The 15,603-nt window shown below is 32.1% G+C and overlaps 1 protein-coding gene across 1 annotated transcript; it reads right to left on the reverse strand.

Annotated features, from left to right (window-relative positions):
- Nucleotides 1-703: 703 nt before the first annotated feature.
- LOC139519692 (uncharacterized) lies at nt 704-15,117 on the reverse strand. Its single transcript, XM_071311908.1, has 6 exons — nt 14,959-15,117; nt 13,657-13,834; nt 13,103-13,179; nt 8,235-8,312; nt 3,725-3,739; nt 704-1,011 (listed from the first exon to the last, which is right to left on the reverse strand). Exons 1-6 carry the CDS (start codon nt 15,017-15,019, stop codon nt 758-760), a joined length of 663 nt encoding a protein of 220 aa, XP_071168009.1. The 5' UTR covers nt 15,020-15,117; the 3' UTR covers nt 704-757.
- Between the last annotated feature and the right edge of the window lie 486 nt (nt 15,118-15,603).

Raw genomic sequence — 15,603 nt, forward strand, 5'->3', positions numbered from 1 at the left:
TGTTATTTTCTTTACATGACCTTATCGGACAGTTGTTTTAATCCATCTGGTTAAAACTTCATATTCGTAAATAGGTAACCACCGGTTAAGTTATAGATTAGACTACTATTCTGGTATTTTTAGGTCTATGACAATAAAATCCCGTCGCCAGTAAGAAAAGAGAATGATAGGGAGCCCTAATATTAAGAATAGAGAATAATTTGTTGCAAGATTATGAAACATGGCAAAAAGTATATGGAATAGAAAAATGCCTAAAAAATTAAAGAATACAGAAATGAGGGTCCCATCAACAAATTATAAAGGGTAAAATTAAAGACAAGAATTCAATACAAAATGGAAGGACGGGTAAATAAGATGTCTTTACATGTACAGCAAAGAAAATCTATAAAGTTGCTGATAAATTAAATAATAACATTTTAAACTGATTCAAAATAAGGCGAACAAATGTTTTCACAAGTTTTATTTGAAGTGTTTTGTTGTGTTACATTTTAAAACAGAAGATGTGATGTGATTTCCAATAAGGCAACTCTCCACAAGAGACCAAATGACACAGATATTAACAACTATAGGTAATCGTATGACCTTCAACAATAAGCAAAGCTCATACCGCATAGTCAGCTAAAAACGCCCAGAAATGACAATGTAAAACAATTTAAACGCGAAAACCACCGGCTTAATTGATGTTCAAAAAATGAAATATATGTTTTTTTATGTAATTTTATTCTTGTGAGATCTTTTGGATAACTCGTAACCCAAATTAATATCCACCGTAATGTCTGCCATTTCCGGTTGCGTACGCAACATATCCATATTTCTTAGTATTATATCGTCGATATCGTTTGACATTTCGATAGCCTTTTCGATGCATTTGACCTAAACGATTCCAGTCTCGTTGAGCTTGTTTCTTTTTTCGAATGTTACAATTGATGCCGTCATCTGGAATATCTTTCTCAGAACCAGTACATTTACTATAAGTTGACGGGCAGTGTGAAGGAGTTTCACAGCCTACCACTGAAAAAAATGGGGATTTTTCAGTTATATTCATGCAATGTTATACAAGAATGTAATACTTTTTATTGTCTTAAACATATGTGAAAATGTTATCATATACATTTGCATGCAAATTCATTAAATATGCATTTTGCATTTCGAGCATAGGTACAGTCTGCATGTATGATTTAAACGTTTAGATTCCAAATGTTTAAGCCACCAATTAGTTGTTTTCATAGTTATGTCCTAATGTCGTCCCTTTAACTTTTCAAAATTAGGTTTTTTTTTAATTTTGCTGCATAATGGTCTAAAACAAATATCCTATTCTAGCTCGTTGAATTACGAAAAGTTAAAAGATTTCGTTGACAAATACATGCAGCGATAACATAAATTGGGATTGAATTAATAACTTGCTTTTCTCTTCGTTTGTAATATCTAAACGAAAATAACCATTATAAAAAGATGGAGAATTCTAACGAAACGAGGCAACGTAACTTGTTTACGTTTTTCCTATATATGTAATCCATGTAGTATAGAACGCATTTATAATGGTAGACTCCACTCTCAACCACTGGATATAAATTGACTATCAAACTAAATTTGAATTGTATTCCTTGGTCAAGCAAAATCAAATATGACACCTCTTTCAGCAAAGTAGCTAGTTGAGATATCATTTAATGTATATAAAGAATCACAGGGAGTTTCTAAATTATTACATATCATCGGCATTATTATGGAGGTGCTCCCCTCTACCTTTAAAAATTCGGGATCCACAACTGCAGACCATAGTTTTCATTTCACACTGTATACATTACAAAATTTCTTGTTTATTTTGTTTTTCTCTATTGTACTTTTCACTTTTCCATATGTGTATATTTATTGCAGAGCATGCCCGTAACTATATTTATGTATAATTGTTCAACAAGTGTATTGTCTGCGTAAAAGGAGACATATTTGTAAAAGTAAATTTCCTTGTTTCTGAATCCCTAATATCTATTTCGTTGTACTATATCGTCATGTGATGATTTATTTGAATAATTATTGTTTAAAACAAATACATCTATAGTGTTATTTGCTTTACTTGTATGACAGATTTCATCGGCAAGTTCCGAACAGAAAGGTTAACCAGGTACGTAACTCGGTAAAAAAACAGTTCATAGTGTTGTAATCTAAATTAACTAATAAAATGTTTCTTCAAGCTTATGGTGTGTTTGGGGCGGTCCATTAATGAAATTTAATATCAAATTTCTCGAAAAACCGTAATTGATTCTTAATGTCTTTGCTACAATAAAGTTCTTTAAGGATGTTCGCTTGTAATGATTTGGAATTTTTGTCTGATTTTCGAAATCCTCAGGTTTTATACATTCAAATGCCTTGAAAATTTTTGCATATTGACCCCCATTTTTCTTTTTAGAAATCTTTTGAATGTATGATTATAAGACATTTGTAAAAGTCTTATAAAATCTTATTTATTTTTTAACAGTTTTTTAGAACTTTAACTTGTCAATAATAAAGTATAAAAAATCAAGAGAGAACATTTTCCCGCCAAAATGTCAATGGCTAATACCTCGAAAACAAGCACATTGACCTCTATATTTTTTTATTTTTTTTTTGCTGTTTGATTCCTTAAATAATCCCCTTTCATTATATAATAGTGTTAAGGAAAGTTTTAATTGGAAACTGAGTAGCACACTCCCTTAAATTACCTTTTCAATAGTGTTCTGTCATGGTTAAGAAAATATCATTTTTCCTAATTTGCCAAAATCTAGTTCCTATCAAACCTTTTTTCAAAAATATTCTACAAAGAATTTGTCAGGAGATTTGTACGTATAAAATTGTCAGATTTTGTTCAAACAAATAGAATTTTAAGATGATAAAAAAATAACTCTTATAATGTCCTTTAAGAAATTAAAAAAAAAATGATATCATAGCACATTGTATTGAAAAAAATGGGTACATTCGCTCCACATGTTTCATTAAATTTACATCATCTGAGTTATCTCCATTTTATTACGAAATTGTAAAGATAAAAAAGTGTTATTTCAAAAGCAAAAAAATGTTTAATCACGAAATAACTTGTATTCCTTTAGATAAAATGAATTACATTTTTACTATATTTTCACATTTAGTCAAATAAAGGCAACAGTAGTATACCGCTGTTCAAACTCATAAATCCATGGACAAAAAACAAAATCGGGGTAACAAACTAAAACTGAGGGAAACGCATAAATATAAGAGGAGAACAACGACACAACACTACAATGTAACTAACACACAAAGAAACGGACCAAGCATCAGACAAAATCCCACCAGAATAACAAATATAACATCAAAACCAAATACATGAATTTGGGATAGACAAGTACCGTGACACGTGACACAAATATTTTGCTGTCGAAGACAACTGATCTAACTGAACGAAGATGGCGATTATACAAGATGATTATTTGACTCGCAAGATTCGGAAAATAATAAACTACAGTACCTGCTTGCAAAACAAAACAACGAAGGTATATTATTTGATTGTCTAGTCGTTGGACAGGTCCTTTTTATACTCTTTAGATAAATATGTACTTTTGTTTAAGTGTTCCCTGCTGTATAAGCACATATTTAATAAATAAAGATCACAAATGACGTCCGGAAGCCGGCGTATAATAATCTTTAAATTATACCTCTTGCATTACACACCACGAAACAAGCTAACACTACTTTTAAATCTCTAAAACATACTCACGGCTAGCTTCTTTGTCTAAAACATAAGAAAAATGTTTGTAAGTTTAATTGCTAAAAAATATTGAATCGTTTAAATAAATAAAGTTGAAATCGAAAACATTGTCGTTATGGACGGATTGGGGAGTGCAATCAAAACAATGTTATTTTTTAATCTGAATTTAGAAATCAATCTATCTTTAATGTAATGCTAATACTATATGTAGTGGACTATTTGGAATATAGTCGATGGATATATAATTAACAAATTACAAATGATAACTAGAACTAGAGGCTCTAAAGAGCCTGTGTCGCTCACAATCGTCTATGACCATACTAAACAGAGGACAAAGATAATAGATAAGAATACAATTCATGAGAAAATTATGTTTTGGTCATGATGATGATGATGATGATGATGTGTTTGTCAATCTTACTTTACTGAACATTCTTGCTGTTTACAATTTTCTCTATCTATTATGAACTTAGTTCAGCAGTTTCAAAGGAAAATATCTTGTAAAAGTTTACAAAAATTTAAATAATTTACGAAAATTGTTAAAAATGTACTAGTAGTAGTTTCAGGAGAGAAGATTTTTTTAAAAGATTACTTCAATTTTGGTCAGGTTGACTTATTTGTAGATCTAACATTGCTGAACATGATTGTCTTTTACAGTTAATCTCTATCTATAATAATATTCAAGATATCATCCAAAAACTTCCTTAAAATTACTAGTTCGGGGGCAGCAACCCAATATTGGGTTGTCCAATTTGTCTGAAAATTACAGGGCAGATAGATCTTGACATGATTAAAAATTTTACCCCGAGAGATTTGCTCTAAATAATTTTACAGATATAAGCTAAAATCTACATTTTATCCCTATGTTATATTTTTAGCCATAGCAGCCTTCTTGGTTGGTTGGTCGGGTCATCGGACACATTTTTTTTTAAATCACTTAAATTTTACAAAAATGGTTAAAAAAAAGACTACAAAGGGCAATAACTCCTTAATGGGTCAACTGACAATTTTGATCAAGTTGACTTATTTGTAGATCTTACTTTGCTGAACATTATTGCTCTTTACAGTTTATCTCTATCTATAATAATATAATTAATATTCAAGAAAATAACCAAAAACTTCAAAATTTCCTTAAAATTACTAATTCGGGGGCAGCAACCCAATATCGAGTTGTCCGATATGTCTGAAAATTTCCGGGCAGAAATATTTTGACCTTTTAAACAATTTAACTACGTCAGATTTGCTCTAAATGCTTTGGTTTTAGAGATATTAACCAAAATCAACATTTTACCCCTATGTTCTATTTTTAGCCATGGTGGCCATCTTGGTTGGATGGCGGGTCAATGAACACAGTTTTCAACTACATACCCCAATAATGATTGTAACAAAGTTTGGTTAAATTTGACCGAGTAGTTTCAGAGGAGAAGATTTTTGTAAAAGTTTACGGACGACTGATTACGGCCAGGTGAGCTAAAAATAAGACGACTGAAATTTATCTGAAGTTCCGGTTGTTGTTTTTTTTATCTTTTTTTTATTGAGAATTGCGTAGACAGCAGTTGTAGTCGTTCTATGCAGCGTATAATTTATAGAATAAAGAATAAAAGCATTCAAATATAGCAAAAACAGGCAACGAGTTACCGAACAACCAATAATTCCCAAATGCGTGTAGTGCATAAGTTAATTACCATAGTTGATCGGCCACGAGTTGAATGTTTTCTCGATATTTGAATTCTTTGATTCTTTTATTGCATTAATAATCGGCTTTTAAATCGAATAAAAGTAGAAAATGTAAAAAACTATATCTTTTTTTTTTATTCACAATTTGCCTTGATACGACGTCATCGACGCATATTGACAACACCTATTGTAGTATGATGTTAGAGGAATGACATAACCTAGATTATTTCACGTGTGAAATTTTTAGTTTTCATATCGCTGGAAAAAACCGGTAATTCATTGCAACCAATATAAAAAAAAACTTCTGCCTGCATTGGTTGAACATTTTTATAAATCTGTCCCTTTGAGGAAATGAATTATTGTTAGGATTAAGGTCGGCAATGCTAACGAAAATTGACAGGTCTAATGGTCATGATGCATAAAACTTTTTGATAGTTATCGAAGGTACCAGGATTATAATTTAGTACGCCAGAAGAGCGTTTCGTATACATAATACTCATCAGTGACACTCATATCAAAATATTTATAAAGCCAAACAAGTACAAAGTTGTAGAGCATTGACGACCTAAAATTCCAAACGTTATGCAAAATACGGCTAAGATAATCTATACCTGGGATAAGAAAATCCTTAGTTTTTCGAAAAATTGAAAGTTTTGTAAACAGGAAATTTATAAATATGACAAATTATTGATATTCATGTCAACACCGAAGTGTTGACTACTGGGATGGTGATACCCTCGGGGACGAAACGTCCACCAGCAGTGGCATCGACCCAGTGGTGTAAATAGTTATCAAAGGTACCAGGATTATAATTTAGTACGCCAGAAGAGCGTTTCGTATACATAATACTCATCAGTGACGCTCATATCAAAATATTTATAAAGCCAAACAAGTACAAAGTTGTAGAGCATTGACGACCTAAAATTCCGAAACGTTATGCCAAATACGGCTAAGAAAATCTATACCTGGGATAAGAAAATCCTTAGTTTTGTCGAAAAATTGAAAGTTTTGTACACAGGAAATTTATAAGAATGACAAATTATTGATATTCATGTCAACACCGATTACTGGGCTGGTGATACTGTCGGGGACGAAACGTCCACCAGCAGTGGATTCGACCCAGTGGTGTAAATAGTTATCAAAGGTACCAGGATTATAATTTAGTACGCCAGACGCGCGTTTCGTCTACATAAGACTTATCAGTGACGCTTATGTCAAAATATTTATAAAGCCAAACAAGTACAAAGAAAGTTGGAGAGCATTGAGGATCCAAAATTCCAAAAGGTTGTGCCAAATACGGCTAAGGATAAAAAAAAACTTAGTTTTTCGAAAACTTAAAAGTTTTCTAAACAGGAAATTTATAAAAATGACCAAATTATTGAAATTCATGTCAACACCGAAGTGTTGACTACTGGGCTGGTGATACCCTCGAGGACGAAACGTCCACCAGCAGTGACATCGACCCAGTGGTGTAAATAGTTATCAAAGGTTTCAGGATTATAAATTAGTACGCCAGAAGCGCGTTTCGTATACATAATACTCATCAGTGACGCTCATATCAAAATATTTATAAAGCCAAACAAGTACAAAGTTGAAGCCCATTAACGACCTAAAATTCCAAAACGTTATGCCAAATACGGCTAAGGTAATCTATATCTGGGATAAGAAAATCTTTGGTTTTTCGAAAAATTGAAAGTTTTGTTAACAGGAAATATTTTAAAATGACCACAATATTGATATTCATGTCAACACCGAAGTGTTGACTACTGGGCTGGTGATACCCTCGAGGACGAAACGTCCACCAGCAGTGACATCGACCCAGTGGTGTAAATAGTTATCAAAGGTTTCAGGATTATAAATTAGTACGCCAGAAGCGCGTTTCGTATACATAATACTCATCAGTGACGCTCATATCAAAATATTTATAAAGCCAAACAAGTACAAAGTTGAAGCGCATTAACGACCTAAAATTCCAAAACGTTATGCCAAATACGGCTAAGGTAATCTATATCTGGGATAAGAAAATCTTTGGTTTTTCGAAAAATTGAAAGTTTTGTTAACAGGAAATATTTTAAAATGACCACAATATTGATATTCATGTCAACACCGAAGTGTTGACTACTGGGGTGGTGATACCCTCGGAGACGAAACGTCCACCAGCAGTGACATCGACCCAGTGGTGTAAATAGTTATCAAAGGTATCAGGATTATAATTTAGTACGCCAGGCGCGCGTTTCGTCTACATACGACTCATCAGTGACGCTCATGTCAAAATATTTATAAAGCCAAACAATTGCAAAGTTGAAGAGCATTCTGGATCCTCTAAATAAAGAGTTAGATATTTCAAAAGTAATGCTTGTGTCAAGGAATGACGACAGGTCATCTTTCTTGTATCTTTTTTTATTTACAGAAAGTTATATCGTTTACGTTAACGTTGTGACTAGTGTAATTTGATAGCGCTGATAGATAAACGTAGGCGTTTTAGCACAGTTTGGTGGAATTTTGAGTTATCAATGCTCTTTAATTTTGTACTTGTTTCGCTTGCTAAATATTTTAATCTGAGTGTCACTGATAACAATACCGTTTGACAAACAACCGTCATGATTCTGAAAAACCATACTTATTCATTGTGAATTTTTGTATTTGCTAATTTTTTTTCTTTGAAATAAAAATGGTTGTTAATGTTGTACTTTTATCCCTGGCATTTTTTTTCTTTTAAATTTTCATATTCACATTGAAATACCAAAGGGTATTGTTAGAGGTGAACTATATCACTCACATTGAAAAAGTACAAATATTTAAAGGTAGACCATGTATTTGAGCAATATTATATATAATTTACCTATCCATATGTGACTCGGACCCACTCTATATGGACCTTTACATACTTCACACAGTGATGGTCGCCGTTTAAAATATCCTTGAAAATAAAATATTTAATTAATCCCAAGAATCAATTCAAGATAAATAGCACCACAGTAGTAAACTTTGAATACATAAACATGTTATATCTATTCAATTGCAAACCGTTTTAACAGACGAATGTAGTTTAATTGACAATTTCTAGTTACTTCGATCATTGTGGTACATATGAATGCTTATAATTCATTTCTTCGTCCTGCAAAGCTGTGATTCCTTCCCCATCTTTCACTAAACTGAAGTCTTTCGTCCTTTTTGGTTGATAAGCTTTTGATTTTTTGAATAAGTTTTGAATTTTTCTTGCAACGAGCTGCATGAAGACACATCTAATTTATAAATGCACACCTCGTGTAGAAAAATGTAAACATTAATGATGATTGCTATCACTGAGTCGATACCTTAATTGGTCGACTGTTAATCCTCGAGGCTATCAACAGCCCAGTACTGGCATTCAAATAAGGATACAAATTTGGGAAGTTAAGTTTTAAGTATGTATGTGTTAAAGTATGTATGTGCAATTTATATTAAAGTATATTTGTCCAACAAGCAAGGCATTGGGCTGATATGCATAAAACGAGTTAATTCATAGAAGGGCATGCAGAGGAATCCGTCCGTTCGGAACAAATCTCAACTCAAACCGTTTTATTTATATCAGCCCTATTCCATCTTTGGCTTTGGCTTACAATTTTCTGATATGTTGGCCTCGAAAATCATGGAATAGACCTTTCTTATCGAAATGTGCACTTAGTGCAAAATAACTCGTACCGTTAAAGTTATAACAACGGATGGTTGAAACTTGCCATGTCAAACACATTACTAAATTATGCTAGGATCCTGGTTCACTGCTCGACAGTTGACTTATTGCCGCGAAAAGGAGGTTCTGCCGTCTTATGCTAATGATTTGATTAAAGAGTTGTCTCTTTTAACCAAGGTTAACAGCCTTTACATGTGAGAGTAAATATAGTATCTATTAAATGTTTTCATGTACAAAAATGAAAATTGAAGAAAATTGAAACGATTGGATGACGAATTGAGCTTTAAAGATGTGTCTATGACACTACAAAACTATCAATAAGTGTTCTCTTCGCTGATGAAGATATTTTTAACCACATTGCTATTTGCTACAAGCTATCAGAAATGCTGTTGAACTTCGTATATGATGAGACCTTTCCAACTGTTTGATTCTATCATCGACAATGAGTATATATGTTACGTAGACAAAATACGATCATGGCGTATCAAAATATCTACCAGCCGGGTAGCTCTGCTAAGTGTGTTTTTTTATTTCTTTAAATTTGATCGATATATACATCTGACACCATTATAGTTCGATCTAGTTTGCCTGAAGTAGTATGTTGATTCATGATTTGTTGTTTTTTCTCCAAGAACCGATTGATGTTTTATGAGAATTGGTTTCATTGTAGACTGCTAAGATTAAAAAGTCTTAAAAATCTTGACTGCAAAATTTAAAATGTTTAGTTTAATTTGGTCATAATTATCTATAAGGCCGATTTACAATCACCATTTTTAAACATGTGTACACAATTTATATTTTTTTTCATATCTTTGATTGCGACACAAATTGTTGAATAAACCTGGACTGGGTTGCTCAAAACGTTGTATAGTGTTAGCCAGTGGTTAAACTGCTTATCCTCTGGGTAACTTTAAACAAATGGATTATTTCTTTTGCTCAAAATTTATCCAATACTTGGTTTAACGTGCTATTTCAAATAATTTCATTGTTTATAACTTGTTAACCTTTATATTTGTCATATATGGTATTTTGGAGCTCATGAAAATTTGATCTAGGTGTAAATTTTCACTCCTCCTCCTTAAAAATAAAAGAAAATACTCCACTTGACTTCAAGAACGATAATTTGTCGTAAATACTCACTTGTGGCATTTTACATAGTGATTGTGAAGTCAAATATTTAAAAAAAGTTATGATATATATACATGTCAAGTTATAAAGATGATTGTGTCCACCTCATTAAAACTATGGCAAGGCTATTTGATCCTAAATTATACACTACACGGACTAAGCTGTGTTTTAATTTGATATACTTTATACACATTGCGATTAACAGTCCAAAAATTATGGAAATGTCTACTTTATAAACATAAAGTGGTAGTGGTTCATTACATTTGAATGAATTTGATTTACAGATACCAACGGTATATCTAGATTTGTACTAGCTGCGAAAACGTAGCTCCTAAGGTCCTTTTGATGATTTTTTTTTATATTTGCGGACCATCTATGGCAAAACAAATTCAAAGGACAATAGAGCTACGTTTTCGCAGCTAGATTTGTACATTATTATGAATTCTTAGTTACATTGTAATTACATGTTGTCGTGCGTTCTATCAGGTTTGCCGTACTTTTAGGTATAAATCAAATGCTTCAAAACTGTACCCAATTGAGTATTTGTTTGGATAATAAATTTGTATTTTCAAAAGTCCATGCTACAGTCTTGCACATAGTGCTGACAAAAAAACAATATAAAAAAAACTAAAATATATTTTGTGGACATAGAATTTGGTATTGGTAAAAAAATAAAAATGTATAATCTAAATCCTTATTTGTAGTTTTATGACAGATAACAGTGCTTAAAGTTAGCTTGAAGTATATAGATGAGGTATTGGATTCCATATGACGTGGCTGCATATCTATACATCCAGCACAGCACATAAAATATTTCTTTGACCATTTGATATTCGAGTGGGGGGGGGGGGGGCAGGTGGATTTTGAAAATAGATAACCCAGCTTTGATAATCACAACAATAAATGATTTGTCCTGTGGTAGTTTGTAAATAAATGACTTGATTTACAATGTATTAAAAATAAATGACTCAGTAGGTCTATTCGAAAGTATGAGATGTTAGCAGATTCTTCATAAAATTCATCTTTTATTCCCAAAATTAAAAAAAAAAATTGGAAAACAATTCCCAAATAACCGACCCAAAACAAATCCTCCTGCCTTCTTTATTTAAGACAATGAATGTTGGTTCCAATTTTCTAGGTTTTGATATACATTAGGGAGTTAGTTTTCTCAATCGAATTGTTTTATATTTTTCATGTCAGAATTTTACAGCTGACCACGTAGTAATTAAAGGTATATATATATATTGACTCTTAAAATTCAAGAGTTTATCTAAAAATGAGGGTACTTTTTCTAAAAATGAGGATACTTTTTATATGGCCGTCCAAATACCGTTTCGATCCCTAACATCACTGAAGAGACATTTATTGTCGAAATCCGGATCTGGTGTACTAAAAACATATTGACACCGTATGTTTGTGGCAAAACATCGTGGCCACAAGTTAAAAAAAATTCTGTTTAGTATTAAATTTATATTAAGATCCATTTTGTTACATCTTGTGATCAATTTTATTTGGCAATCGCCAATGGCAGTCAGCAGGGTTAAAGAACATCAGTTGTTCGACCTGTTAGTCAAATGCGTTTTGTTTAAATATATTTTTTTTTCACTTTTTTGGTTTGATTGATAGAAATACAATTCAATGTTGCTCTGTAAAATAGTCTGAGGTGACAATTTTCTTCCGGGTTTACACAGATTCTTTTTTAGACACCAACGCTGTCGTGTTAGCTCGGGCACCCTTTTTTCTTTGTAAGTTTACCTTGCCAGTTACGACTAAAGGTATACAAGTTCAGATTTTCTGTAGTAAAATAAATAGCCATAATATTTAACTAATATTCTGTATATTTTTACATTAGATACTATCTCCTATTGAATCTATAGTTAGGAACACTCGCAGTTGCAATCTTTAGTTGAACGTAGGGTTATATTTACGGATGCAAATAATTTGGGAATAATGAGCATTGTCTACAAGGAGACAGATTACGAATAATACCTATTTAGTTAAATGGGATTAGTAGAGAGTAGCTGTTATCCACTGGTTAAATTACCTTATCCAGTGGCTTACTAACCATACTCCTATTTTCCCATGGAGCAATGGAAAAATAGCCAACGGATAGTAAGCCACTGGATTACATCATTATAGTTTTGAGCAACCCAGTCCTGAACTGATCCAATTTAGGCAAAAACACACACTGAATTCAACAAGGGTTGATTTTATCTTAAATGTTAAATAAATGTATAATACCAACTTCAATGTCTGTCGATAGACCAATATTTCAAGATTAACAAAATTAAAGCAGTAAAAAACGGGTGAACGATACCAAAGGGACATTCAAACTCAAACATCGAAAAATAACATGATAACGCCATGGCTAAAAAAGGAAAAAGACAAACATACAAACAATAGTACACAAACACAACTTAGAAAAATTAAGACTTAACAACACAACCCCCCCCAAAAAAAAAACGGGGGGGGGGGATATCATGTGATCTGGAAGGGTAAGCGGATTCTGCTCCACATGTGGCACCGATCGTGTTGCCTGTGTTAGTACAAACCCAGGAATAAGTTTAATTCCGTAGGTCATATTCGTGAAATGGGAACAGGATTGTAGTTACGACATATCCGCTATCATCTGCCAATCAGGGCATCATTATGATTAACCTACTAGAGCAACAAAATATCTTTGTTTATGCATCAAATGTCAACTATGATAGAGTTTCAATGTTAATTTGACGATAATTGTACATTTGCTTGAGGATTGGACGCTGAGCGGATTAAGCAACTAAACAAAGATATCTGATGATAAGCTAAGTTCGTTTAAGTGATTATAGCAAATGTTTCTAATCGATTTAAAAAAACATATTTGCGACCAAAAGCTTTGGAAAACATTTTAAAAGTGTTTACGAACTTACGTGGAATTGTTCCATACACAACAAACGCATTGTTGCATAATTGGATATGTTTGTTACATACATATTTGCCTTCGAATCTGAAATAAACAATAAAACAATCAGTCGCGATACCTCGGATACATCATAGAAATTTAACATAAGCGTTGTTCTCGTTTTAGTTGTATGACAGAATTTTTCTAATCACCTTAAAACCCGATTTTTGGGAAGTTATGTCCCTCACAGTTACTAACATAGTTATTGTGATATGGTCATGTTTTGTATTGTTGACTTTCATTCTTGTGTCAGAATACCCGTTTACCTGTCTCCGCTACGAGTCGCCAGGTAAACTAAATTTGCGACGGTAAAACTACCGATGGACGTCCTTAATACAATACAGTTATCTCTAAATTGTTCTGATTCGAGCAAACTAATTTATAAGCCTGGCATCTTCAATGAGTTTTATCATAAGAAACAGATATAGCCATTACGCTGTATTAAGAAGACAGCCAATCGAATTTAATTTGGAATAGATATATTTCATTACTGTGTTATACTATATCAGATAATATACGTACATTGTGAGAGAAAACTGTCCGTCTCTTTCTAAGCAGTTTTCCTCTGAGAGTAGTTCAGACGTCGACCCATTCTTTATCTGCACCGCGTATGGATTAGGTGAAAACAATTGTACATAAAATCCACTGGTAAACGGCCTTTCCTGTACATCACACGGGAACCGGCAGAACCCATTTACTGCTATTAACATTAAAGACAAAGAAAACAATCAACAATTCTCAATAATGAATCAGTTATCAAAACAGACACATCCAATCTTGTATATTCACACTAGAAATATCAGCTCCTATTATGTCTGTTTATTTTGCTCACACATTGTTGTCAATATAATGTAATTTGATGTGACTGTCATACAAGTGAGAGGTTTAATTAGCTTTAAAACCAGGTTTAAACCAACGTTTTCTACATAAGAAAATGCCTGCACCAAGTCAGGAATATGACAGTTGTTATTAATTTAAAAATCTGAAAAATGTTGTTGAAGGTGTCCTACATATACAAGTTTTATTGAAAAAGTTGTGTTCAGTTGGTTCCTTACAATTATCAGTAGATTAATGATATCTCTATCTGAACGTGCGTGATGCGTAGAAAACAATTAGAGCAGGAAATGACACCATGTCTGTGTATATAGTTTCAAAACTTTTAGTTTATGCAATACTGACTAGTGCACTAAAAGATTTATACAGTAATCCCCACATTTTTAAATTCCCATTTTTTTATCGTAGTAGTCATCATTATTTTGAGTTTATTGATATTTAAGATGTGGAAAGATTGCCAATGTGATACCTATGCGTCCTATCAACCATACGTCCTTCAACCATGAGCAAAACCTAAACCGCAAAGTCACCTTTAAAGGACCCAAAAGGACAAATTAAAAGCAAACCAAAAAAACAAACAGCTTGATTTATTTTCAAAACAATGAACGAATGAACAAATATGATAAAGAGCAGTCCGACAAGACAATTTAAAAAAATATGGAAAAAAACTAATTCTGTTGAACCTTTAATTTTATTATTTTTCGAAGCTTGTTGTATTTATTTCGCATTAAAAACGCAAAATTTGCAAAATAAAAGCACTATAAACGCTGTAGGCAATTACTTTATTCGAAAGAACAAACATTAAACACTCGTATATTGTACATTGATATTTAAAGCAAATTAATTAATATTTAATCAAGGTTTTCAGGGGACTTACAATGGTAGCATAGGGCAGCTTAATTACCTAAAAAACAAATTGAATTTGTAAAGTTTTTTTAAATTAATGTGACCAAAATTCAACTTTGATAAAGCTTACGAAACAGTACTAACCTGATATACATAACATCACCGTCACAAAAACTGATAGATTTTTTATCTTCATTGCTGACATATTGTTCACTACTGCTTTACTTCGTCGGTCGTTATATGTAGATGTTGTCCTGTATGTCTAAGAACATAAAATGATGAATCTGATGTAACCGCTAATCATTTATACATGCACTTTGTTAATTATGCATGCATAAAGTTTAAAATGTTTGGTTCTACCCTTAACCTTCGTGACACGCAACGTCTTGACAAGCAACATCTTGATTGAAATACATGTTTTCCTGTTTTAACTATTAATTATTGCATGTTCAAACTATTATTTAATATACATTTTTATAAAAGTACAAATATGATTCTTTTTTGAAAATCAACAGATTAATGTACTTTTGATTATATAACTTTTGTGAGTGATGACATATATCTATAATGTTACATTTATTTATTTAACAAATATCAATACCGTAATTAAAGGTTTTTATCTAGGTCTTTTTAAAATAAATTCAGAAATAATTAATTAATTCAATTAAAAAAAACTTATTTTCACTGTAAACATTATACGTACATTTTTTATCGAGAGATTATTTTACTAGTCTTTGCTCTTTTATCTGGTAAGTCAGATACCATTTTTACAATATGAATTGCACTACT

This window comes from Mytilus edulis, chromosome 4 (assembly GCF_963676685.1).
Source record: "Mytilus edulis chromosome 4, xbMytEdul2.2, whole genome shotgun sequence".
In the NCBI taxonomy this organism is placed as follows: Eukaryota; Metazoa; Mollusca; class Bivalvia; order Mytilida; family Mytilidae; genus Mytilus; species Mytilus edulis.